This window comes from Lepisma saccharinum, chromosome 6 (genome assembly GCF_977018435.1).
Source record: "Lepisma saccharinum chromosome 6, izLepSacc3.1, whole genome shotgun sequence".
Lineage (NCBI taxonomy): Eukaryota > Metazoa > Arthropoda > Insecta > Zygentoma > Lepismatidae > Lepisma > Lepisma saccharinum.
In genome coordinates this window covers 59499708-59524916 of record NC_139234.1, presented here as the reverse complement: position 1 = coordinate 59524916, position 25209 = coordinate 59499708, and the positions used below count along the sequence as shown (strand labels likewise).

Below are 25209 nucleotides of genomic sequence, written 5' to 3'. Positions count from 1 at the left end.
TATTCATTTCACCTGAAATATTGCCTTTATGTTAAGGTTTGTTTCACAGCTGCAACTCTTATAATAAGCAAGGAGTTGTTGGTTCATTAAGAGAGACAGAAGGACTAAAAACATTAATAAATTTTCAATAAATATAATGAGTGAAAGGTAAAAGTATAAAATGCTGTTCATAATGGATTCTGTTGAACTGCATAAAAGTCGTGTATCTTTCTTCTCACAACACCTTGCAAAAACTTCACCAATAAAATATCGGGTAAATGCAAATTTTTGTTTTTCCCTTTTTCTCGTACATACCTTTTTCACTGTGCTGACGTAACCCCCAAACACTCCGCCGTGCACTTGATACGTTGATTTATGTCGTGAGATGCGCCCATTCGTTTCTCCTGGTCGAAATATCTTGTTACACTGATTATCATTTCTTTTGCACCACTATCATATTACCGTCTTGTCATTTTCATGCAACAAAAAAATAACTTCACAGAACCGCCATCACTCAATACTGTGCGTACGAACAAACACGCGAACTTGTGAGAGACCGACTGCGAAGAATTATTATGACTAGAGCCCGGAAGTTTGGCAAAATGCCTCTTTTTATCTACTGCATATATTGATAAAAATTTTCCGGATATACGTTTCTTATGTTGTTTCGAATGTTTTGGAAGCCTTTTCATTTTGCCTATTTTGCCTATTTGGGACCCCTCTGCCTATTTTTAATTATAATGCCTTTTTTTGCCTTTTTCAATGAAATTTGACATTTTTTTAAAAAAAAATGTGTATATATATTATTTTTCTCCCAAAAAACGTTGTTGGCATTTATTTTTCTTCCGTTTATTATGTCAATAATTTTCGCCTTATTTAAGTAATATTGAACTCACGCATGTTTCAACATTGCTGAAGGAGAAAAGTGTGAGAAAAAAGTATTTCATGCTGGGTCAGGATATTGCCTTTCGGTTAACATTTCTTGTGCATGATTGACTTCTGAAGTGGACAGGTTGATTTCGAACACAAAGAAAATATTTCTGAAATCTCCCTCTCGAACCCGAAAATTTCAGGAAGTTGCGATTGAGCTTAGTTTACCTCAGCAACCAGTCTTGACGAGATAGGGAACCTGGATATCAGCAGCTATATATTATGCTAACAACCTTCAAAAAATCAGTGAGGTGATCGATGCTCTTCCAGAAAATGAAGCGGCTTCAATTCGTGAAGTGAAAAAAACTCCTGTGCTATTCAAGTTTACTTTTGCACATTATGGTGCATTGCCAGAGACAATTACAATTATAGCATCCATGAAAATCTTCGAGGAATCTATGCAGCAAATGATGGAAGTGCCAGGAGAAAAGGGGTCAGCTGTTGCGGAAAAGTGCTAACGGGTAGTGAGTGCAAATAAGGACTTGAAACAATTTAAAACAATTTGTGATATTCTAAAAGGTGAAAATGCTGTTACCAAAATGAGTCCAGCTACATTAGCTTGTTATATGTATGCTCCAATAACTTCTGTCGAAGTAGAAAGATCATTTTCTATTATGAAAAACATTCTCTCTGACAGACGACTATCAATGAATGTTTAGAACTTAAAAAGCACCTTGTAGTTATGTGCAATCAAGACGGAAAGAATTGAAATGCTCTTCCCAATTTAGATTTTAACATTTTGCCAGAAATTATAGATAAAAGTAAGCGACTTCTAAATGTGCCTTTTTTTCGGTTTATTTTGCCTTTTTTTCATTTTTAGTGCCTATGTACCACATTATAAATGCCTTTTTGCCTGCCTATTTTAACGAAAATAAATGCCTGAACTTCCGGGCTCTATGACTATGTGGGAGTTCAGGCAATAATTCATGGCAGAAATGTAAACACAGAAGTGACAAAAGAAAATTTCGGCATCTCAACAATGCTTTCCTTTGCGCAACACATTGTTTCGGCTCATTTCCCATGTCAAAGCCAAAGATGCATGGGCGCGATGTTTAAAGGGCAAGCGGAAACGCTTGGCAACAAAGCTCGCTCGCTCTCCGTGCCTTCTTAGCAACGATGTGAATTGCGCGGGAACCGGTTGCCAAGAAAAAACATTCTCTCTGTTGTTTTCAATTCGCACAGTGTGCAAGAATGAGATATGGAAATTTGAATTTTTTTTATTTTATTCATCATTGTGATATGCATTTAATTCATGACCATTGGGCTGACCATTATCAAGATTGCAACATCATAATTAATTCATTAATTGTGGCTGTTCCATATATGATAGTACCATTATATTTGGCTCACATATTTCCACATAAACAAGATTCAACTACAAAAAAAAATCATATTTCTACGACGGTTTTCCAAGAAGCTACACACAATTGAATTCGACTTAATGTAAAAACACACGAAAAACTACACTATTGCGAACATTTTGTCTGAATAGAAAGCAGACAGAGTTAAAATCACTTTGTCTTGCTTTTGTCTAAAAGCAGACACTTGTAGCTTCCCAATGAGGTATATTTGACATTTTTCCTTCCACGGAGTACAATTTTACAAGCACGCAAACCGAGGGCTCAATATTTTTGTCACGGATAGTTGTTATTAGCCTGAAGTAGCAACATACAGTAGCAAGGCAAGTAATAAAGGAGTAACAAAAATGGTGGGTGGGTCCCCTCATGCCGTGTATTTGAACCATTAACCGCTAATGAACATGAATAACGATTCACGACGAACCGGTTAAAGGGATATGCATCCAATGTTTATACAGAATACAAGTTATTTTGAGTTATTAATTGTTTTGTTTAAGATCACTTTATGCACAGATAGACTAATCGGGACTGGACCTACAGTTTAAAGCAGGATCCGAACCACTATGTGCCTACACCGGGTATCGAACCATGGACCCCTTGATTACAAGGCGACGACGTTAAATCCAGAATTCAAAACATAATATGTCGGACTACGCAACGTTCTTGCGTACGCATAATCCGAAAACCAAAAAGAGTATATTTGCATTGATTTCTTTCTCCCCTCCGCACCAGGTTACCGCACGACGATTTATGGCTCAGACAGTACACGGAGGCCGGAACGCTCCAAATGGATCCAGCGTGCTTTTGTGAAGTGACTGGCGGCCGTCCAAGAAAGTGTTAACAGGAAGAGGGCAGGAAATGGTGCGATCTCCTCTTCTGCCCCCTCTTGCCCCCACTTTGTCCCCCCGCAGAACGAACAGGCCGAGATGAACTCTGGCACGGGGAACGACACTCTTTCAGTTGCAGGAACTGAACCAATGTTCCTCGTTTTTTTTTTTTTTGTGGAAGCCAGGGGGGGAGCTCTAACGTTTTCTCTCGCACTTTCTAACTGCCGAGCAAACCGACCGGATCCGCCACACGGTCTGAACAGGGAGTGGGGGTAATTGGAGCAACGTCTCCTTGGACGACACGATGCGTCTCCTTACATCTCAACAGGTACTGATGAACCTCTTGGTTAGACACCTCTCTAAATTCTGAACCTTTTATGTTGGAGTGATTTTTTTTATTATTATTATTATTTTTTCACTTTACTCCCTTGAATAAAAATCTGTCTAAAATCAGTTTCGCAATGTGAATTAACAACGATGATGTGTTTTAAAGAGTCCGTGTCGCTAGCGCGGAGTCATTTGCGCCGAGGCTTCTTATCGGTTCATTTCCGCCGCGACATATGTCAAGACCTTCCTTGGTGGGTTTTCCCACAATCCGGAGTGTCATTACCGCCGCGCGGATGTGTGTTTATGCCGTTGCCCAGCTCCAGCTGTGTTTATCTTCGATTGAAAAGGAAGGTGATTGGTAAATGAATGTAAGATGAAAGTATATATGAGGGATCTACATTGGGAAATTAGTATTTATGTAAAACTGAGACTTGAGAGAGACGACAAGATGGCTGAGAATATGGAAATGATAGAAACAACGCATGGAAAGAATTGAAATAACGTTTGTATTGTTGTTGTGCAAGTGTATCGAAATATTGTGTTTATATATACGTAGAATATTACTTATATAATGTTTGCAAACAGTTACACTCTATTTATAATGTTTTTGACGATTTTATGTAGTGTATAATAATTAAGTGTAATAGACTGGCACATTTATGTTGCTTGCAAAGTGTACATTTACGTAGTACTTGTAGAATGCTTTAAATATTTTAACAATACTGTATTTACAATGTTTTTTTTTATGATTAACGATAAATGATTAATAGTTAATAGGCTGATACTGATTTATGTATTTTGTGTTGTGGAATAAAATTGATACAAGTAATCCTGTGTAACGTCTTTTGAAATAAGTAAAGAAAAGTCATACTTGACTCTCTGGATAGGTTTAACATTTCAGTGTAAACACAGCTGTGCATCGTCATAAACATACGTTTCATTTTATGTTTTAAGTCCACTTTATGCACTATGCACCATGTGACCATAAACACACGTGCGCGCGGCGGTGATGACACTCTGGATTGTGGGAAAACCAGCCAAGGAAGGTCTATGACATATGTCACAGCCGAAACGAACCGATAAGAAGCCTCGGCCCAAATGACTCGGCGCAAAAGACACGACACCTGTTTTTTAAAAAAACAGCTGCAAACAGCTTCAAAACAAGTCCAAGGTCGTATTTGTAGGACTACCCAATACTAATTGTTTCACAAAATTGCTAAGAGCCTTTTTAGCCGATTTAAAGAAAATTGAAAATTAAGAATTGTGTTAAAACCTTTCTACCTGCATTGTATTTAAATTCAATCACGATCGAACTACAAGTTTTCTATTTATAGAATTTCAAAGAGGGCGGTCATTTGGAAAACACAAAAAAGGCACTTTTTTGTTCTCACGACGATAAAAAAATCGAAGGTATACTCCAAAACAATTTGGTTACCATAGCTTAACGCAGAATTGAATAAGCTAAATTTTCATGTATCTCCTTTTTATGTTGGTCTACTGGTTAATTTTTAATTAGAGTCCAAACTCGAGTATTCCTAATTTTTAATCTGCAGCAAGTTGAAGCAATGTTCGCATATAAAGATCATTTTAGTCCCCGTGCTGTAACCATAGATTCTACTCATTATTATTACAAAGGGAAAAAATTAATAATTATTATTATTTGCCCGGTAACCGGAACGATTCAACAAAAATTTGGCCAGGAGCACAAACTAGATTTTCCCCGCTCATATTCTGACAGGAAGACTGAATATGCATGTTTCCAAGAACATGAGAAAGTTTTTTCCATATATTTGCTCACTGAACTGAAATGTTTCTCTGTTCATATTTGGTTAACAGCTGAAATAATTCTTCCGTACATCCTCAGCCAAAAACAGACAGCGTTATTTCATGCTTAAGCAACAACAGAAAAAGTTCTGTACATGATTAGCCAACAACAGAAAGAGAGTCTATGTACATGAATAACCAACATCAGAACTAGTTCTTCTGTACATGAATAGCCTACAACACAAAGAGTTTTCTCTGTACACGCTTAGCCAACAACAGAAAGAATTCTGTATAGTTTTTGCCAACAACAGAACGAGTTCTTCTAAACATTATTAGCCAACAACAGAACGAGATTTTCTGTCCATGAATAGCCAACAACAGAACTAGTTTATATGTACATGAATACCAACAACAGAACAAGATTCTCTGTGCATGAGACAACAACAGAACTAGTTCTTCTGTACATGAATAGCCAATAACAGAAAGGGTTTCTCTGTACATTAACCAACAACAGAAAGAGTTTTTCTGTAAATGAATAGCCAACAACAGAACAAGTTTTTGTGTACATGATTAGCCAACAACAGAACGAGATTATATGTACATGAATAGCCAACAACAGAACTAGGTTTTCTGTACATAATTAGCCAACAACAGAAAGAGTTCTTCTGTATATGAAAAACCAACAACAGATATTTATGTACAGTCACGAACACTTCTGGGTAGTAACAATGTAAATGAATGCTAATGATACAATATACGTGACAGTACATGCTTAGTCAATAACAGCAAGAATTGTTTATGCATATCCTTAGCCAAGAACAAAATAAGTTCTTCATTATGTGTTTCTTGAATACCTGCACGAGTTTATCTGTACTACATGCAAATATAGTTTTCTTGTACACATGGAAATATTTATATTTATAGATTGGCATAAGTTGAAAGAGTTCACACAATCATACTGAATTGTTTGGCAATAACTTATGCATGTACTAGCGAACAACTGCAATTCTTCTGTGCCTACCGCCAGCTCAGACAGTAACTGAAACAGCTTTGAGCAAGCATAGACGACTGAAAGAATTCTGATCATGTTACTGAAACAGCTTTGAGCAAGCATAGACGACTGAAAGAATTCTGCTCATGTTACTGAAACAGCTTTGAGCAAGCATAGACGACTGAAAAAATTCTGCTCATGTTACTGAAACAGCTTTGAGCAAGCATAGATGACTGAAAGAATTCTGCTCATGTTACTGAAACAGCTTTGAGCAAGCATAGACGACTGAAAGAATTCTGCTCATGTTACTGAAACAGCTTTGAGCAAGCATAGACGACTGAAAGAATTCTGCTCATGTTAGACGACTTCTATTATTTCACCTGCTCGGTAATAAACATTATTCTGCATAGTAGTCATTGGTTCATTGCAAATCGCAGGAAACGAAGCGTGGAGAGTTTATGACGTCCTTTCGCCATGAGCTTAATATTTATCGTGCATTGCTCTTTGTTCCAGAGGGAAGAAGAAATCTAGCTGATAATGGAGAGGATGTACCTTCGATAAATCCCGCATTATGAATAGGATCACACGAACGGGTGGATCGTCCCAGCTTCCTACGAATGGAGTCGAGGATAGAAAGAGCAGATATCACTTAAGGCGGCGCGGATGTTCGGTGCATTTAATTAACTCTCCCGCGTAACGTATGTGCTTCGGGAGACTCCATAATGTAATTTCGTTCTCCGGAACTTGAGGGGGATGTGCGGGGAGGAGTTTACGCCATTTCTGCTATCGTCGGTGGAGTCAACCTACCTCCGAATGTAATCGTGGTTGCAGCGAAGGGGTGTTTTTCCGAGTAAGTCTAACCGCGTGGGCACTGATTGCTGTCATTCTGTCTTCAGTGGTTTATTTGTTCTTATATATTGCCCGTCACGCAATACGGGGATAAGCCTATTAACTGCAATAGAACTGATTTTCCTAATAAGAAAGTATGTGTTAAAAACTTCCTTGCTCAATTTTTAAAACTAATTCATTCATATTAATTACTTAGCAAAGACTAAAATCTCAATACCCAGTTCTCACCTTGTAATCAAGGGGTTCGATACTCGGTGGAGGCACCTGGCACAGTGGTTCGGATCCTACTTTAAACTGTATGTCCAGTCTCGATTAGCCTTTCTGTGCACAAAGTTGACTTAAAATAATTCAAAATACAAATCCTTACCCAGATCAAAAGCTGAGGCTGCAAAGGGACACTCAGCATACACAAGGACAAACACAGGACAACGCGAACGATTAACCTTGCCGGGGGTCCAGGCGCCAGAGCTTCGTTGGCCTGCAAGAAGCAGTTACCAGGGTGTACCACGGGAACTGAGTTTGACACCTGTGTACCCAGGCCCGGATTTCCCAATAGGCCTCATAGGCCCGCGCCTAGAGCGGCACGATTGTTTGTTTTAAATTTATAAGGCATACCTAATTCTCGGATTGCCTCTTTATTTTTCTCCGGTCCGGACACACGAATGGAATGACTTAATGTAGTTGTATTGTAAATATAAGTTAACAAAGAATATTTCTTAAAGAGAGATAGGCTAGCAGGACTCGGAACTAGTTCACTAATTTGTTGTTTTAATTACCGAAGTTGTTGTTTCGAATGTACAGTATTGTGCTGAGCCAGGTCGGCGATTGCGGCAAGAACGTGGAGCCTGCCGCTTGCTTTTGAAAGACAACACCGGCTTGGCTGCGTTCCAGAAACGCAGTTCCTTGTTACTGCCGGCATTGGCTGCATATCAAAAGCATGTGATTCGCATTGTACTATTCTACTGTTAGTTGCTCGAGAATATTATTCAAGAAGTAGGTGGTGAGTCTTCTCTGAAAAACAAGGTAAATGTTAAAATGTAATTTATATAATTTATGTCATATCGCTTTGTTACATTTTTTGTATGTAACTATAATTTAATTAATACTGCATGCCGTTAATAGTAAAAACAGTAATACAGAAAATAATGATTTTTTTCATTCTTGATAAACGGTATTGGGGCGGCAGAACTTGTTTGGCCTAGGGGCGGCAAAGAGGTAAATCCGACCCTGTATGTACCTTACAAGGTCACCCCTTACACCATTATCATTCTGTCTTGTGTTGCGATTTGTATATTTTATATCCTTTTTCCACATCTTTCAATTAATCGCTGCGATGAGCTAGAATATATCGACTTGTAATCAAGAAGTCTCCGGTTCGATTCAGGGTGGATACGCATTGCGCAAATGATTCTGATAAAACTTTAAATTGTAGGTGAAGTCCCGAGTAGCCTATATGTGATTAAAGTGAACTTACCCCCCCCCCCTCCTCTGTCTCTCTCTCTCATTTACACGGGTACTTTCAAATCTTCCCGTGATGCTGGCCCATTGGCCAAGCTCCGTCAAGCCTTTCTTTCTTTTTTTTCGTAAATCTCTCATTTCGAAAAACCGTCATGATATTCCAAATTTCTGAAAAAATGCATCAGTTTCGAATTCCTTCTAGAGCTCTCTTGTCGTTTGCTTTCGCTGTCGTCTACAAGTCTGTAATTTCGTGACAGTACAAGCCTACTTTCTATCAGAGATATCTAAACAATGGCGAAAGGAAATGTCATGAATATTCCCTTGAATGCTCTAGCTAGAACAGTGGTTCTCAACCTTTTTCAGTCTGGGACCCACCTTGAAGAATATTACACTTTATGGCACCCATAAGCACGGGCGCCGCCAGAATTACTTGTAGGCTTGTGCATCCAGTTACAATCATATATTTGCTAACATCGAGTACTTTCAGAAGCCCTCTTGTACGCTTGCTTCATTCTAGAAAAGTAAATATGTAATTTGAAAGAATAATGTACTCTAGTCTAATATCTAGCTAAACACACATGCTGAAATTGATAACATTTTATTACTCGCCGAAGTACTATGACTAATGTACAATGGTAAAGCGCGATTAAAAGAAATGTAGAGTTTAGACTACGTACAAGGCAGATTAAATTTCAATTGTTAAAACAGTAATATATCTTAGAAATTTAAATGTAATAGGTTTTTAAGACACAGTAAATACATTTTCGAGCCCGACTTCGGAACCCAACAAACGCCCCTCGTGACCCAGCAGTGGGTCGCGCCCCATAGGTTGAGAAACGATGCTCTAGAAGGATTCTAGATGTCATTCCCTCAGAATTTGGAATATCGCAGCAGTTTTTTGAAAGGAGAGAGAGAAAGAGAGAGATCTTTTTTTTTAAAAAAAAAAAGCCTTCGCTGTGTCAGAGCAAAGATCAAGTTGTTCCTACATTACCAAAACTGCTGTAATTTAAAGGTTCTTATGACAAACCCTTAACCACTACGCTATCGAAGAGTCCCTGCCACGGAAAATAAGCAAGTTTCTGAAGTTGAGGAACATACGTGTAAATTACGGTTTTCGCAGGTATCAACGTGCTAGCAAAAGACTCATCGTCGCCGCCGTGTGAAGCCTTTCGCAATCCGTGGGTGTCCCCCGAGGAGTACCTCCCCTTTCCTCCAGAGCGTTCACACGTGCAAATCTAATCGTCTCCGGAGGCGTCGAAATCAAGTTTACGCCAGTGCAAAACCTGGGGGGTTCCTTATCGAGGTGAATTTTTCACCTGTCCGCGGGAAAACCGCGCGCCGAAAGAAAGCGCCTGGGAAAGTTTTTGGCAGGTTCATGGAAAAAGGAAAAAGAGATGAACGGGCAAGGAAGGGGGAGGAGGAAGATGTGATGCAAGTTGCCAATACCAAATCCGTTTCTGACGTCACTTCATTGTCATGGCGTTGGGCTTGACAGAAGGAAATGCGAACTTCCAAATTTGCATTCCGCTGCGATTTTTTTTTTTCAAAAAAGAAAAAAACGTATTCCTCACCCTGAATACTAACCCAGAATAGCCGTTCCACTAGGAAGGCAAAATTCAAGTATAATTGCAGATTTTTCAGGATCAACGTTCCAAAATTTGAAGGTTACGTGTATATAGGGTGTGCACAATTCTCCTTTTTCAACTGTGAACATTTGGTCCATATATATTTTTTTAAAAAAAGGACTTAAAAATGCTGTAATGAATTAACACCCACTCAAACGTCTGCAGAAATGTTTGTAGAGGGTTCAGGCCTAAACAAGCTTAACATAAACCTGATCACTAGAAATAATAATAACTATCAAATAACAATTGTAACTATTGTATATATTATTTTTTTGTTACCAATAGGCTTATATTTCTAATATTATTATTGTCCAGCACCGTGTCCGGACGGTCTAAGGCGCAAGCTTTGAGCTCCGGCTACAGGGCTAACAACTTTTCCTGAGATTTCGGCCTATGTATGGAACGGGTGGATTTAATATTAAAATAATGATATCAATGTATTTTTAAGAACTTCTTGGTAAAATTTGATTTGTATTGAGAATTCTGCAGCTGCTGTCCGCATACAAAACTTGCTACAATATTATTGTTGATATCGGAACAACACTCTGATCACGATTGGGTTGAAACCATCGAAGAAATGTTAGGAAGAAAAAAAAATGTACAGTTTTAATGCACGGATCCATATTTATTTATTTATAAATGCGACACTACATAAAAATGTCTTCTCATCTTGTCTTCCAGCTGACAGTATCAAACTAACGAGAACGGTGCAAATGAATGGAAAGAAAATAATAATTAAAAAGTACGGAATAGATTGAAAAGTACACGCATATGTACAGAACCTTCGATTTTACTCCGTGCTGAGTGAGACAAAATTTTGATTTCGTTATAAATGCATATATTTTGGACACGTTAAATTCTTCCTTTTACTGTGCGACCGCGATAGACAATGATATAAATTTAACACATAATATCTTGATCAAATTTCATAAAATGAGAAAAGGTGAAGGATACAGCAAGTGCGTGCAAGGAAGCTACATCTAACAAAACGCAAAACGAAATCTAGACATTAACCCGATAGGTCGCTTGTTTTTCTGCTAGGACGTAAGGATGCGCGCTGGATAAATCTTACCCACAAGTAAAATTGCCTTATAAATCCGAATTATGATTTATATAGCATGAAATAATAATAATAATACCATCATTGATTAAAGTAATGTTATTAGGTTTTATCATTTCTAATTGTATTACGCAATTAACAAAGATGAGGAAAAAGAGAGTGCTCTCCGCCAAGACGTGTGCAGGGTAAATTTTACCCAAAAGCAATATTACTAAAGTTCAAATTATAATCGTTTGACTGTTCATTCAAGGTCCAGACACTCGGAAGGGGTTACTGGAATGGTACTGAGAAGGGTCTGCTAAGCCACACACTGAAAATTATTAAAAAAATATTTCAAAATCGCCTGGATAATTTTTACCCAGCCCCTCCCCCCCCCCCGCTCCTCCCCCGTACTATGCTAAACAAAGTATCCCAAGAGAAAGTAAACTATCCTTGAACCCACGGTTTTGACACTCAATCGCCTTTTTTTTTTACCCACATGCATGTCCTTACGGGTTAAACAATTACTCTATGCGTGAACTCGGAAAGAAAATAGTTCAACTTTTAATAAATACGTACATTTAGGCGCAGTATACACATATTTTAAGAACGATACTTACCGAAAAAGTGGACACCCGGGCAAATTATCTACACCAGTGGTTCACAACCTGTGGTACGCGTATCCCCACGGGTACATGAACGACTTGAAGGGGGTACGCGATCATCCCGGAACAGAAATATCGAGAATACCCACACGACAACTTTTTTGCTGCAGGTGTGTAGAGCAGACTTAATTGTTTCAGACTTCATAGATTTAACACTCAACAGGGAAATAAGGCTGATTTTGTCACTCTTATCATTGTTTCATACGTTTTGGAATAAAATACTCTAAAATATACTAAATTTGGAGCCGAATCTCCGCTTGAAAGTTTCAAGTTCACAACCAGACAACAAGAAACTGTGTCAGGCTATGCAGGCACATCCTTCTCACTAGAAACTCTGAGGATTTAAAATCAAACCTCCAAGATTATGATTGACAGTTTGTTTACAAACTTATTTTTCTTCTTTACTTTTTTTCAACTCTGGAAATATATAAATATTAGTGTACCTTATACACTTCTTAGCACACACATGTGTTTCACATTTATATTTTTGTAACCAATTATAAAGATTGTAAACGTAGTAACACACAATAAACTAATAAACGTGGGATTCTAATGTTTATTTATTCAAAACAACACATGCCAACTATTAATGTAGCAAAGAAACAGTTAATAAGACATTCATTGATAGCACTGAATGCATACATATGGTTAAATTGTCCTATACGAAAGCAAAAAGGCGAATAAATACACGTTAGCTTATGCAATCTCCACGTTTTCTTCCCTTCTTCCCTGAAGGAACTAATCTCAAATGAGTCTTCAATTTTCGTGGCCGATCATGGTTGCAGCGAGCGTTCCAGTTATACAGTTCAACGGGTGGGAGGATGGACGACTATAGTGCGCGTCAAATCTCCTGCATATGGTGATAGCCAATAGCAGCGCACTGCAGCGGTGCCATGTCGAAATCTCGCACGGAAAAGAGACAGCGTGGTTGAAACAGGTTCTGAACTAGGCAACGCCGCACGTCTGTGATTCGCTGGTGCTGTTCAGCCGTTCAAGGCCCCATATGCAGGAGATTTGACGCGCACTCTAATAAAGAACATCTAAAATTATCTGGAACTACTACACCTTATCCTGTCATGAGGGGGAAAACAAGGAAATCCAAACCGCGACAGTTGGGGGAGGACTAAAATAACAAAGAAAATCCTGCCATGTCATCAATGCAATGAAAATAATGAGTCAGAGCCAAACAAAGGCTCAAATACAAACAGAACCCACCAAGATACTGGCCTGACCTGAGTGAAGCCGGGGGTTGGTAGGTAGGCATTGACCATCACAGGCTATTTCGCCGCAGGTTATATCTATTACTATTATTACTATTATTATTATTATTATTATGTCCTTAGCGAGATTATTCTTCTAGCCCATATGTTTACCATGTGATTATCCACTACAGCGGTTTTCTTTCTCTTGTTTTATTTTTACGTTTTATATATATTTAATATATTTATTCAAACGAACATTCTATTTTTTTGATATTTTTGTCAGAGTTTACTTTAAGTCTACTTTATGCACAGATAGGCTAATCGGGACTAGTTTTGCTATCAACTGTCTACACACTTAGTTCAAGAAAAATCATTGAGGGCCTCCCGTTGGCATAATGATATCCATATCGCCTTGTAATCAAGGGGTCACTTGTTGGATCTCCGGTAGTGGTTCGGAACCCACTTTAAACTGTAGGTTCAGTATCGATTAGTTTATCTGTGTATAAAGTAGACTTAATGCAAACTCTAACAAAAATAACTTTCAACGTCTGGGGAGGGGAGGGGAGGATTTTAGCCTGAAAATTTTAAACTGGACATTAGCGTTCTTGTACTCAGTTTATTTCTCGGTCGAATTGTACGATGGCGGATAAATTAATGCGATCCCCATTAGGTTATACTCCAAGTTGCAATGATTCCATAAAGTGGAATCATGTTTTCGAATTTAGAAGAGAATTGTTTAAGGTGAATCGATATTTATTTTAATATCGTAATGAATTGAAGTTGACGTAAACGTTGCAGTATTCTCCCCTTTACCAGGCATTTGAATCTGAAGTAGGCAAGAACTGGAAACGTACTTGAGAGATCCACAATCTTCCCTTTATTCGGTCCTCCGCCACAATCTTAAACACCCTCAGACATTACACATGCCATTGGACTACACGCTAGAGTGATATGGAGCAGTTTTTGAACAAGCGGTTTCACGACCATACCTTGTCATATCAGTAAGGGAGGTGAATTCGCAATTTCCGCCCCAGAAAGCCACCACCCTCCCTGTCTCCTCGCCACCGGCCCAGAACGTGTAAGAGGGCCATTATGGTCGGAACGTTCATTCAAAGCAGACGCGTCAACGGACAGCCATCACTCCAAACTTGGGGGGAAAAGAGAAGCGTTATGGACATCATACCGCATCGAAAACGATAGTTTGGCCATTTTGCGGCGATGAAAATGGCCGTCAAAATGGCCCAATGGCAGGAAAGTAGGAATCCTGGTCTCTTGCGACACGACTGAGTGGGTAAATATGAGCGATCGTTGTCCCGTAGCAAGTATTGTCGTTGCTGTCGCTATCTCGACAAGCTCCAGACAGTCCAACTGCGTAACGGACCAGACAGGCACAGAGAATGGAGAGAGAGAAGTCATTACATTCACTTAGCCCTTAAGGGAAGATGTTTCTGCAGCGAGAGACTTAGTACTAGGGTATGATTATATCTTCAACCCAAACCCCATTGGACATTTGAGTTCTTGTCTCTAAGAGCCGTTATCAATTGTCTTACTTCTCCACAAATCTCTCGTAACGCTACTAAAAGAGCGCTCGTCTTATGATTACCTTTGTTGATAGAAAAGCACCTTTTATGTTGAGGCGGTAAGGAGTCTGAATACCAGGCGAAAGATCTATGATCGATCTCCGGCGGTGCTCTCGTGGTTGCCAAATTCATAGCGGTTGTTCAGACAATAATTTGCGTTAATTCATATAAAGCAACTGTTAATTACAAGTAAGACTGGTGTGGATCGTTGCAGGAACATGATAATCGTAAATTGAAGCAGTGTTTTGGGGGGGAAATGTCTTGTTTGTCTCCCTCTTGGGAAATTTTCCTTTCTTGGCTTCCCTGAAAAAAATCATTAAAAAATTTGCAAAACTGTTGTGAGTCTACGTTGTAAACTTAAGTCCTAGAGACCCCTAAGCTATCACTGATAGCTACATGTTCATTCAGACGTCATAAGATTTTAATTACACCCACAAGAGTATCAAGACGAGTTGTAATGGCCACTAACGTAAGCGGGGGGCTGATGGGGCTACAGCCCTCTCCGAAATTATGAGAAAAAGTCAAGTGGTGAATAAAAACCTGCTTAAAATGGTCTGTGATTACCATTTTTGTCTTGGAGAAATTTCAAAACGAAGGTTAATAATGGTAATTACGAAATATTTTATAGTGCCGCTCCCTTTCCTAAGAACGCAGCTATACAATATGCACCTTTACAGTTCCAGCTCTCTCCAGAAATAAAATTCTGCGTATCACAGTGATAATGGCAGAGTAAGAACATGGGACAAAACAGCCGATATGTGTGCTCCCTAACTTCCGGTTAAGAATCGACATCCGTTCACCCTTTACGACTCTTTCTTCCGCTACAATCGAAAACCTTTCCTTTTCTCTCGTACGAGAGAAGGCAGCAGGGGAGGAAAGGTGAAGGATTACAGGAATTAGCTTCGGTGTTGGCTGATCGAGTTAGCCGGCTCCAGGAAAATCCCCGGAATTGGATAAGGTCTATTCCCGCAGCGACCGCCGGACTTGGTTTCCGATCCGGAGTCGATAATTGCAGCAAGCTTTGACCGTGTAGATGCCGCTTCGGCTAAGCCCGGGAGGTGAAAGAGAAAGGGGGTGGAGGGTAATAGAAAAAAAGGTTAAACCACTTGCAACGTTTGTACGGGAAAGGCGGCCAACCTCATTAACCTATGAGGTCGCTTTATTATTCAATTACCGGAAGACCTGAAACTCAATTGAAACCTAATGCAGTTTAGGATTATTTCGTTTGGGGCCAGAGAGTGGGGTGGAGGGAAGTCTCTTTGAACGCGGGTAACCACGAGGCTCAGAGTTCGAATCGGAGCTCGGTACCTTTTGATCCCAAACTAAGATTGCAACTGCCTCCCATACGGCCAATGGCGTACCCAGTGGAGGTTGTTGAGGGGTAGGGTAAGGTGGTATATTTTCGATCACAAAAAATTAAATTCAATATAACTTGGAAAAAATAGGCAGCAAAATTACAGCTTTTGTGCCAATGAAATGCTTACCTTTTACTAAGCCCCGCGACAGGTTAAGTTTGCAGCAGGTTGTATGTATTAATCCGCGCGAGAACGGCGCTCAGAATCTTCCGTGCCAGTCTTGCCTCAACCACCGAGCTGTTCATATCACAGGCAGCGGGAAAATCTGCAGTATTGCAGCGGAACTATATTCTGCGCGCACGTTTGGGTCTGTATATGTGAAAAGTTGCTGCAAACTTAACCTGTCGCGGGGCTTAAAGACGCTGGCATAACATGACATTCTTTGTTCTGCTACTGTAAACAGCAGAACGAAATTTCGGTCGGATAAAATTTGATCAGAATTGTACCTAGGTAGGTGTACGAATCTAGTCACCGTGCGGTACAATTTGGATCAATATTGAGTGAAGAAACAGTATCCTTAAAAAAAATACTACAAGTGCAACTTCTTCTATGGCGTAGCCCTACAGGAGCAAAATAAAAGCAAACTGCATGTTATGTTAGTTTAATGACTCTGTTTGACTACTCATCGTTACATAATTCAAAATATAGGAAAAGTATGTATAGCTATGCCTAAAGTATTTTTTCCGTTCTCTTAATATTTGGCTACCTTGTAAGTACTACTCGGATATCATATTAGGGAGATAAGTTTTTAATTTTTTGCTACGTTACAATATTTTATGTAGCTATATTATTTTAAACACACTATGGTTTAAAAATATACAAAAGCAGAAAGATTTTAAACAGAAGAAGATCTTTACGTAATATTTATAGATAGGTCTATTTTTAACATGAAGTCACAAGGATTTATTGACGTGTGTTCCTTGATTTGCTGTTAGTATCATGAAAGGAAGTCCGTTATGTCTACAACCATTACGATTTGCCGCAGGTGAATTGCTTCTTTCCTTTAGCGCCAACACACAACTCGTGATACCAACGACTGCAACTCTGACACCGTATTCAGTCTACTTTAGATTCTGAGGCAACACTGTAATAACTTATATTACAAAATGCACACACATCAGTGTTATTTTTCAGTGCTGACGAAGTATCTCTGTCGGTGGGAACAGTCTCTTATTAGTAGGCCTATTGGTTGCAATTTTACACAAGTTTTTGTTTCTTATTAAATGAGTAGGAGATGTTCTCATTCTTTTTCCAGCATTACTTCCATACTTCGTGAAGTAATGTGTTGCACGCGTTACGGTAAAGGAACTCAAACTGTACACCTCGCTGACGAAATTGTACCATTTCCGCCGATCGAATATGTATCACTTTGTGCATGGAAACAAATATTTCTGTAATTCCCTCATCTCTCATCACATGCTACAGCCACCACATGCTTGTCCACGTTTGATCTGAATTTCGCTGCCCTACGTTCAAGCATAAAAACGGGGCACTCAAAATGACAGGCAGCCGTTTATATACAAAGCACCAATTCTATCTACGACGTACTCACCTTGCCATACAAAATTACGTCTGATTATCCGGGTTTTCCGTAGAATTTCTGGACGTTTCTGCACAACACACCTAACACCTCACGCAACAACCCCCACTCCTCAAATCAGCATTGCCAGTAACAGGAAGCAAAATATTCGACTTTTTAGAACTGGTGATCAAAATAGTACCTATATCGAAAATGTACCACCTCCTTGGTTCAGCTTTCCTTAAAACTAGAACTTCAACGCAGTAAAAAATGAATCATATTGGAGACTTTGCAATGCCCTCTTCTTTTCGAAATTCCTTGACTCGGTACTTCATGTAATCATGGGTGTCTAGAAGAAGGGTGGGGTCAATGTCCCCCTCTAGTATTTTACATTAATATTCTTATTATTATAAGTTAGTGTATGAACAGTATGCTTCAAATAACTTCAGACAGTAAGTTAGTGACATAGAAACTGTATTATGAGGCGACTAGTAACATTTTCGCTAGTAAATAATTATAAGTTGAAGTGCAAGGCGGTAAGAATGTCCAGGATATTGCTGTGGTATTAAACTTTCGGATTTAAGAATACCAGAGAGTGAGTTATTTACTTGAAGCCACGGTAGTCTAATCGCTAGGCCCTCTGACTGCTACGCCGGAAATCCGGGTTTCAGGGGTGGGTGATTTAATGTCCGAATTTTCCCTGCCTTTTCCCTTCTCCGACTATGTGGTTCACCCAGCCTCAAATAAGTGGGTACATGAGGGGGTGGGGATAAAGATGGCCGAAGCGTGGTGCTGATCACCTCACATTCAAAAATAAAATGTCGACATCCGTGTCGGAGTGGTTAGCACACAGTACCACGACGCTAAGGGTCCCGGGTTCGAATCCCGGCCTGGGCATGGGTTTTCTATGTGAGCGTTCCTTCATCAATTTCGTCATATATTCTCATCGTCGCGATTGGTCCGATTTACCCGGGAAAGTAACAGAAAGTAACAAAAATCAAATCAAACGAAGAAGCATACTAAGGCTGAGAAAAGAGGACTGAGAAGCTAGAGAGAGAATAGAGAAACAGAGAAATAGATTCCAAATAGTAAATGAGAGAATTGTCAATTGACTCCTGTTGACCTTCCCTCTAAAATTCTATGACGTCACGGGGCATCATTACATACATCCTTCCATACTAGAACAATGCGAGGTGACACGGTGCCACAGTGAAGCAAGTTGCCAATGGACCATTTCCATCACATCTGCCTAATTCGAGCAGAGGGCTCGTCCAAATCCTTTATGTTCATCCCCGGCAATGAGAGTCCACTGAAGTTAGGGAAAACAATCCTGGCCAGGCTTATCGCACGAACTTATCGATTGGGCTGTCCGGTGCTGTGGTCACAACCATGTCCAAAGTTAGTTCGCTTTCACCACTGTGTGCCAAACGGAGAGAGCGGCTGCAGTGCAGAACGCGGCATTGAGATGTAAGAGCAGGGATTGTACAGTCAAGAACACTTCTGGGTTGTAAAACTCTCATTAACATTCAATGAGATCATTACAAAACAGAAGTGCCCGTGACTGTACAAGTCTGCAGTTGTATGAGCATAATGGAGGGATCTCAAGTACGAATTTGGGGAATTGATTTGTTTTACTTCGCTTTTCTGCCACTTGAGACTAATTGTGAAGTTGAGGGTGAGTAGTGCTGAGATGAAATGGATGAAAGAACAAACTTTATGTCAACCTCCCTTTCACGAATTATACCCTGGACTGCATTTTACAGACTAGCGAGGCTCTGCCGTCTGGACTCACAGCCAGTATAATCTTCAGTACGGCTCGCGTTGTGTGCTGCCATGTGTTTGTAATTGTCCCTCATCAGTCATTTTTATCTTCGCAATTAGTCAAAATTGGTTGAAACGCGAGGTAACGTAAAATAAACCAAATCAATCAATAAATGCGTGTAGCGCTTTTACACTACATAAACTTGAAAGAAGATTCTGACCTCCCTATTAAATGTTTGTGTGAAGGCAATTTCTACATTGAGTTGATCTGGAGTAGAATATACCCATTGTGCTTTCTAGCTCATTTTTTTTAAACCCATTAACATAAAGGTTATTAGAAGTATATATTAACATATCAGCTCATTTTTAAGGTTACAATATGCCGCTTAGTCGTTAACCACCTGTTCCTAAAATACACAATATTATTGAAGTCTTATGGTAATGGTAATGGTGGCTGTAGCAAGTTACTTTTCTTTTGGTAACTAAGTCAGCTGTAATCTTCATGTATTTCCAGCCTGCCGACAACTGGAGGGCGGGGTCCAAGCAGTGTTCGGTCCCAGCGACCCAGTGCTCGGGGCCCATATCCAGTCCATGTGCGAGGCCCTGGACATCCCGCATGTGGAAGTCCGCATCGACTTCGAGCCGAGCTCCAAGGAATTCTCCATCAACCTCCACCCGTCGCAGGAGCAGATGAACAGCGCCTTCAAGGACGTCATGGTCTACCTCAACTGGACCAAGGTAGCCATCATCTACGAGGAAGACTACGGTGAGTGGCGTACCGGGTGGGGGTTTCAATCCCCCTAAAAATGTCAATATTTAAATCGAGAGAAAATTCGTTTTTGTCATCAATGGTGAATGTTTGATACATTACGCAGAAGGGTTTGGTGGTGCACTGTCAAGTTGTTGACATGGGCTTTACAGCATTGCTTTCTGTGAAGAAACATGGCATGGACAATGAGGAAAATGGGCATGTAAAAGGAGGTATGCAGGACCGGGAGGAACCGGGAAGTTCGAAGGGGTAGCATAGGCAAGAGCCTATTGCAGCAGCAATTCCCGGAAGGTCTACAAGATTCCACAAACCACCTAACACGTATGATCTAGGGTAGATTTATTTTTTTGCAACCAAGGGTAATATTGTTATGTATGTAGAACTGCACAATTTGTATTCGTGTCCAGATATTATTAGAATAATTAAATCAGGAAGACTTATGTGGGCAGGCCATCAGGCACGAATGGGAGAGAAAAGAAGAGTTTACAGGATTCCTGTTGGGAAACCTGATGGTAAGAGACCTGTACGAAGGCCAAGACGAAGAGGGAGGGATAACGTTGAGATGGACCTAAAAGAAATCAGCAAGGATGAAATGATTGGATTGATCTTGCCAGGATAGCGACAGATGGAAGGCTTGTGTTGCTGCAGCCATGAATCTTCGGGTTTAAGAAGGCTAGAGAGTTAGTTAGTTCAATTTTATGTTGTTTTGTCATGGTATCTTGTTGATTATATTATTGTATGCTGAAGAAGTTTAAATATAAAAATGCATGATACATTTTATGTAAAACAATTTAAATGGTAAAGAAAGATACGACACCCGCCAGAAAAATGTTAAAAAATTCTGACCAACTCTTTGGCCCCTCGAAAAAGCATTTCGAAAGCGCAACATTTCGTTCGAAAACCGCCTAAATGAGAAAAGCAGAGCCAAAAATGGTTGCAGCACCACACAAGTGTTCCTAAAAGAATGTGGAGCACGCCATTGCTTTGATGCTCCGGATTCTTTTCAAAGTTGCAAAGCGTTGTCGCCGACGTAGACATGGTGGAAGGAATAGAGACCAACCACACAGCGTAATTCTTTTTTTTTAAAAAAAAAAGAGAGAGAGAGAGAGAGGCGGAGAAAGTTCGTGATGATTATGAACCTAAGCGATAATTTATTGTAATAAGAATTGTCTCTAAATTATGTAACTATAAGGTTCGAATTTAGTGGAGGGTTGGGAGACTAAAAGCTACGGGCCTCCATATACAAGACAGCATTCAGTGGGAAGAAGTTGTTTTGGATAAGGTTGGAAAAGGTGATAAAAAAAATTAGAAGATGATGAAATGTGATGCCAAGAAAATTAGTCATCTGGCATGATCTTGGTTGGTTGGTTGATTTGGTGTTTTAAGCCCACTTTATGCTCAGTAAGGCTAATCGGGACTGGACCTACAGTTTAAAGTGGGATCCGAACCACTATGTGCCTCCACCGGGTATCGAACCCGGGACCTCAACCAAATATAACAAGGGACATGATAAATTTACACACCGTATTTGTCGTTGAAACTGAACGTGAGGTTCACACTTCTCAATAGAGTCTCCATGATGGTGTAGCAGCTAACGCTCTCGCCTGTAATCAAACGGACCAGTATTCGATTCCCGGTGGGCACATATTGTCCAGTGGTTCAAATCTGATTTTAGAACTATACGTCCAGTGTTGCTTAGCTTATCTGAGCGAAAAGGGGACTTAAAAGTATGTCTCCTGCCACAAAAGTACACAGAAGTTGTGGAAGTTGTGTGATACGTAGTGGAATGATTGACAACGTCCCGTATTTCAGAGCCTAATAAGCAGCACTGTCAACCTAAAACCTATACATGGAAGAAAACCACTCTATGCAATTACGATTCTAAATAATAATTCCGTATATTATTATGTAAGGCTCAAATATGAAAGTATGCAATATCTATAGACCGAAACGTAAAATGGATACACATGCTAACAGACCTTCCTAAGCAATTACAAATATTGTATCACAGTGGAACAAATACGTGTACATCATTGTTCACTTACTGAAAATGATAATCATATTCTTCGAAACAACAAAATGCAGTTATAACATTCAATCGAACATAATCATAATCCTTGATTTTAATGTGACAATAATCGTAGAAACATAAAATATCAGCCTTGGTAGTTTCAGCCCATAATCATCTATTTTATTTTCACATATCTCGGTAAGATATACAAAACTACATTTTAGCATGGAGTTGATAACAAAATTCACTTACTTTTCAATTTCACTTCGTCTCTTGCTTCATGATCCTTACTTGAAGGCCCGCTACTATAGACAAATGACAGAAATAAGTGTACTAATAAGGTTCGAGTGTATTCCGCTTGTTCGAGCGTTTTTTGCTCGAGCGTAAGACTATCAATTCAGCATGCCATCTAGCGTATTTGCCGCTCGAGTGAAAAACGCTCATTGCAGTACTCTAGCGTAAAAGATACTTGGTTGAACTTAACAATGAGCAAATTGTGCGCGTAACGCTTTTATACTTTATCGTACAGTTCGGCGGTTGTTCGTACGCTGGTGACTTTATCGAATCCCTCCAAGCAAATCCTTGTTTTCTCCACCTGTTCATGTTACATTTACCCTTGAACACTAATTATCAAAATATAAAACTATATAAAAATAGAAATCAGAGCATTCTTGCTCTAGAAACAAGCCGAAAATATAATCAAAATACTACATCAAATGGTACGAGTTGTGTAAAGAGAACTAAAAACAGTATAAGTTTTCCAAAATAGACATACACAAAGACAATTAGTTCAGAAAACAAAGACAGAAGCGGTTCAAAGAATAATGAAGGTCTGCCAAGAAAAAGGAAACCATTAACCCAAAAGTATGACTGGAACAATATTGAAGTTTATGTAACAATTTTTTTTAGTATATTATGTACAATTTCGTTTATCCATCACAGCTGCAATTTGCGCAGGGTCATGAGACAAGTGAGCTGTCGAAGTAGAAAATTAGTTTCTCGATGTGATCTAAGATATTGGAAACTACTGGAGTCTACATTCAAACATTTTAACGGTACATAAGGAGACTTTAAAAAATGCAATATCTTTAAGATTGTGTCAGAATATATTAGTAGATTGAAAATGACTGTACTGTAAATGTACAATAAATTGTGAACTGTATACAAAATAAATCAATTTTTTTTACATGTCTTATAATACAGATCTTATATACTGTTTTTCACTATTTGATTAGTTCAGGAGAATCTGTCGTAATCTTTCCTCTTTTTCTTATAGCCGAACTTGTGGGTACTAAAGGTTAGAAAATATTTCCTGAAAATGAAAAGTTTGTTGGTTTCTTTTGTACATATCAGTTATGTTGAAAGTTCTTGCGGAATACTGTCTATAGACTTGGTAACTTTTTAGATTACGTAGGATATCTTTGGCTGGTCTGCCTTTTTACATTTACCAGTATGTCTGCAGAATTTTTTAAGTTTGAAACAAAGTTATTGAACTACCATTATTTTTTTCATATTTAGTAGTTTGTGTCTTGACATATTTCTGCTTCGTCTACTTTCTGCATCTTGACGATGATTCGGAATGATGATGACGATAGTAAGCATGTAAATGAACGATGATTTGTTGGTTCATGTTGTAGAGTTATATTTGATTGTATATAAACTTGTATATTTATACATTGCTGTTATTCTGTCCATGAATTATTAAGTTGTTCACTTTGTATAGTCTCTACTTTGCAGAAAACCAATGCAATAAAATTATTGCTATCACAGATAACTATTAACACAACCGCAGGCTAAATGTGTTCCGGCGGCTAGAACCATAGTCTCAGAGTTTGAATTAACTTAATTTAAATGTTTAATACGTCAAATTCACTCAAAATTAATTTGGGCTGGAAACCACTCACAAAATATTAAAAATATGTAAAAATTCAATATACTTCCCTCGCATTAATAGCGGCTGATGACTTGAAACTTTACATAAGACATGGACAGAGTAACCAAAAAATAAAATCACAGTTAGTGCTGTAACTTCAGCCTTTTATACAGCATTTAGAAGCTAATTTATAAAACTCTACCTTAAATCTGTAGACTGTATGCTATTATATTTGTAGATGTAGAATGACATATCTTTCATACCTACACTTTTGGTAGCAATAGTTATGTTCATATATTTAAAAAACGTGCAAAGGGCAATGCTAGACTAAACAACTCCAAACAAAAGTACTGTTTGTAATTCCGTTATCTCAGTATTCAGACATATAATCATACACATTCATTGTTTTAAAAAGAATTGTATCAATTAAGAAAAATATATATGTCCCTTATGCGGACTCAATCAAGTAAATGCTCATAGTAGGAAAAACGTAATCGTAGATGATATAAATTCATGATTGAAAATACTGATATGATAAACAAGAATAAGTTTAAAAGGAAAAATGTTAAAGGGAAATAATATTCCCAGTTCGAGAGTGTTCAATTACTCTAAAATTTCAAAAGCAATGCAAATCCAGTAGTTTTTCATAATCATTCTCCTTTTGTAGTTATTACATATTTACATGAGGATTATTAAACAATAATAACTATTTTCCACTTCAAATATTTTAATCAACAAATATTTATTACGTTTCTAAATTTTATGGGGAGAGGATTATGCATGTGATTAATGACAAATAGTATTTTAACCTATGAATCCTTGAAGATAATCAAGAAGGGTTGCTCTTAATTTTCTTACACTGGATTAAAAATGAATTTATGAATATGTCCATGAAATCGAGAATCAATACAGCTCCACCCCCATTTTAAACCACACATTTTCTTCTAATTAAATAGATTATCAATAGAGTGGGTTATTTTTATTTTTTAAACAAAAAAGGGGGGCATAGAATCGACTTTCAAGCTTCACATCTGTTTCTGAGAGTTGTCGAAAATGGTTCTGCGGTACGAAAACTACATTAAAACAAAATATTTTACTTTTAATCTTTCCAGAAAATATTTTTCACTAATATAAGCCCTGTGTTCAAAAGAAAATTATAATCTAGTCAATCAGAAAGCGAAAAGAGAAATGATAAAACAATCCTATTCTTGATTATAGAAATGTTTCATATAATATTACAAGCTGAGAATTACAGTATCCATGTGTAGGTTTTTATATTTTTAATTTATGACTCTTTTCTACCACTTTTTGGCTAATTACGATTACG

The 25209-nt window shown here is 38.6% G+C and overlaps 1 protein-coding gene across 1 annotated transcript in view; it reads left to right on the top strand.

Annotated features, from left to right (window-relative positions):
• The window catches only part of LOC145988806 (glutamate receptor ionotropic, kainate 2), a 275816-nt gene that overhangs the window by 147816 nt on the left and 102791 nt on the right, over positions 1–25209 (top strand). The window contains exon 2 of the mRNA XM_083124002.1: positions 19744–19995. Within this exon, the coding sequence (XP_082980128.1) occupies positions 19744–19995 (252 nt within the window). The remainder of the gene's footprint in view (positions 1–19743; positions 19996–25209) is intronic.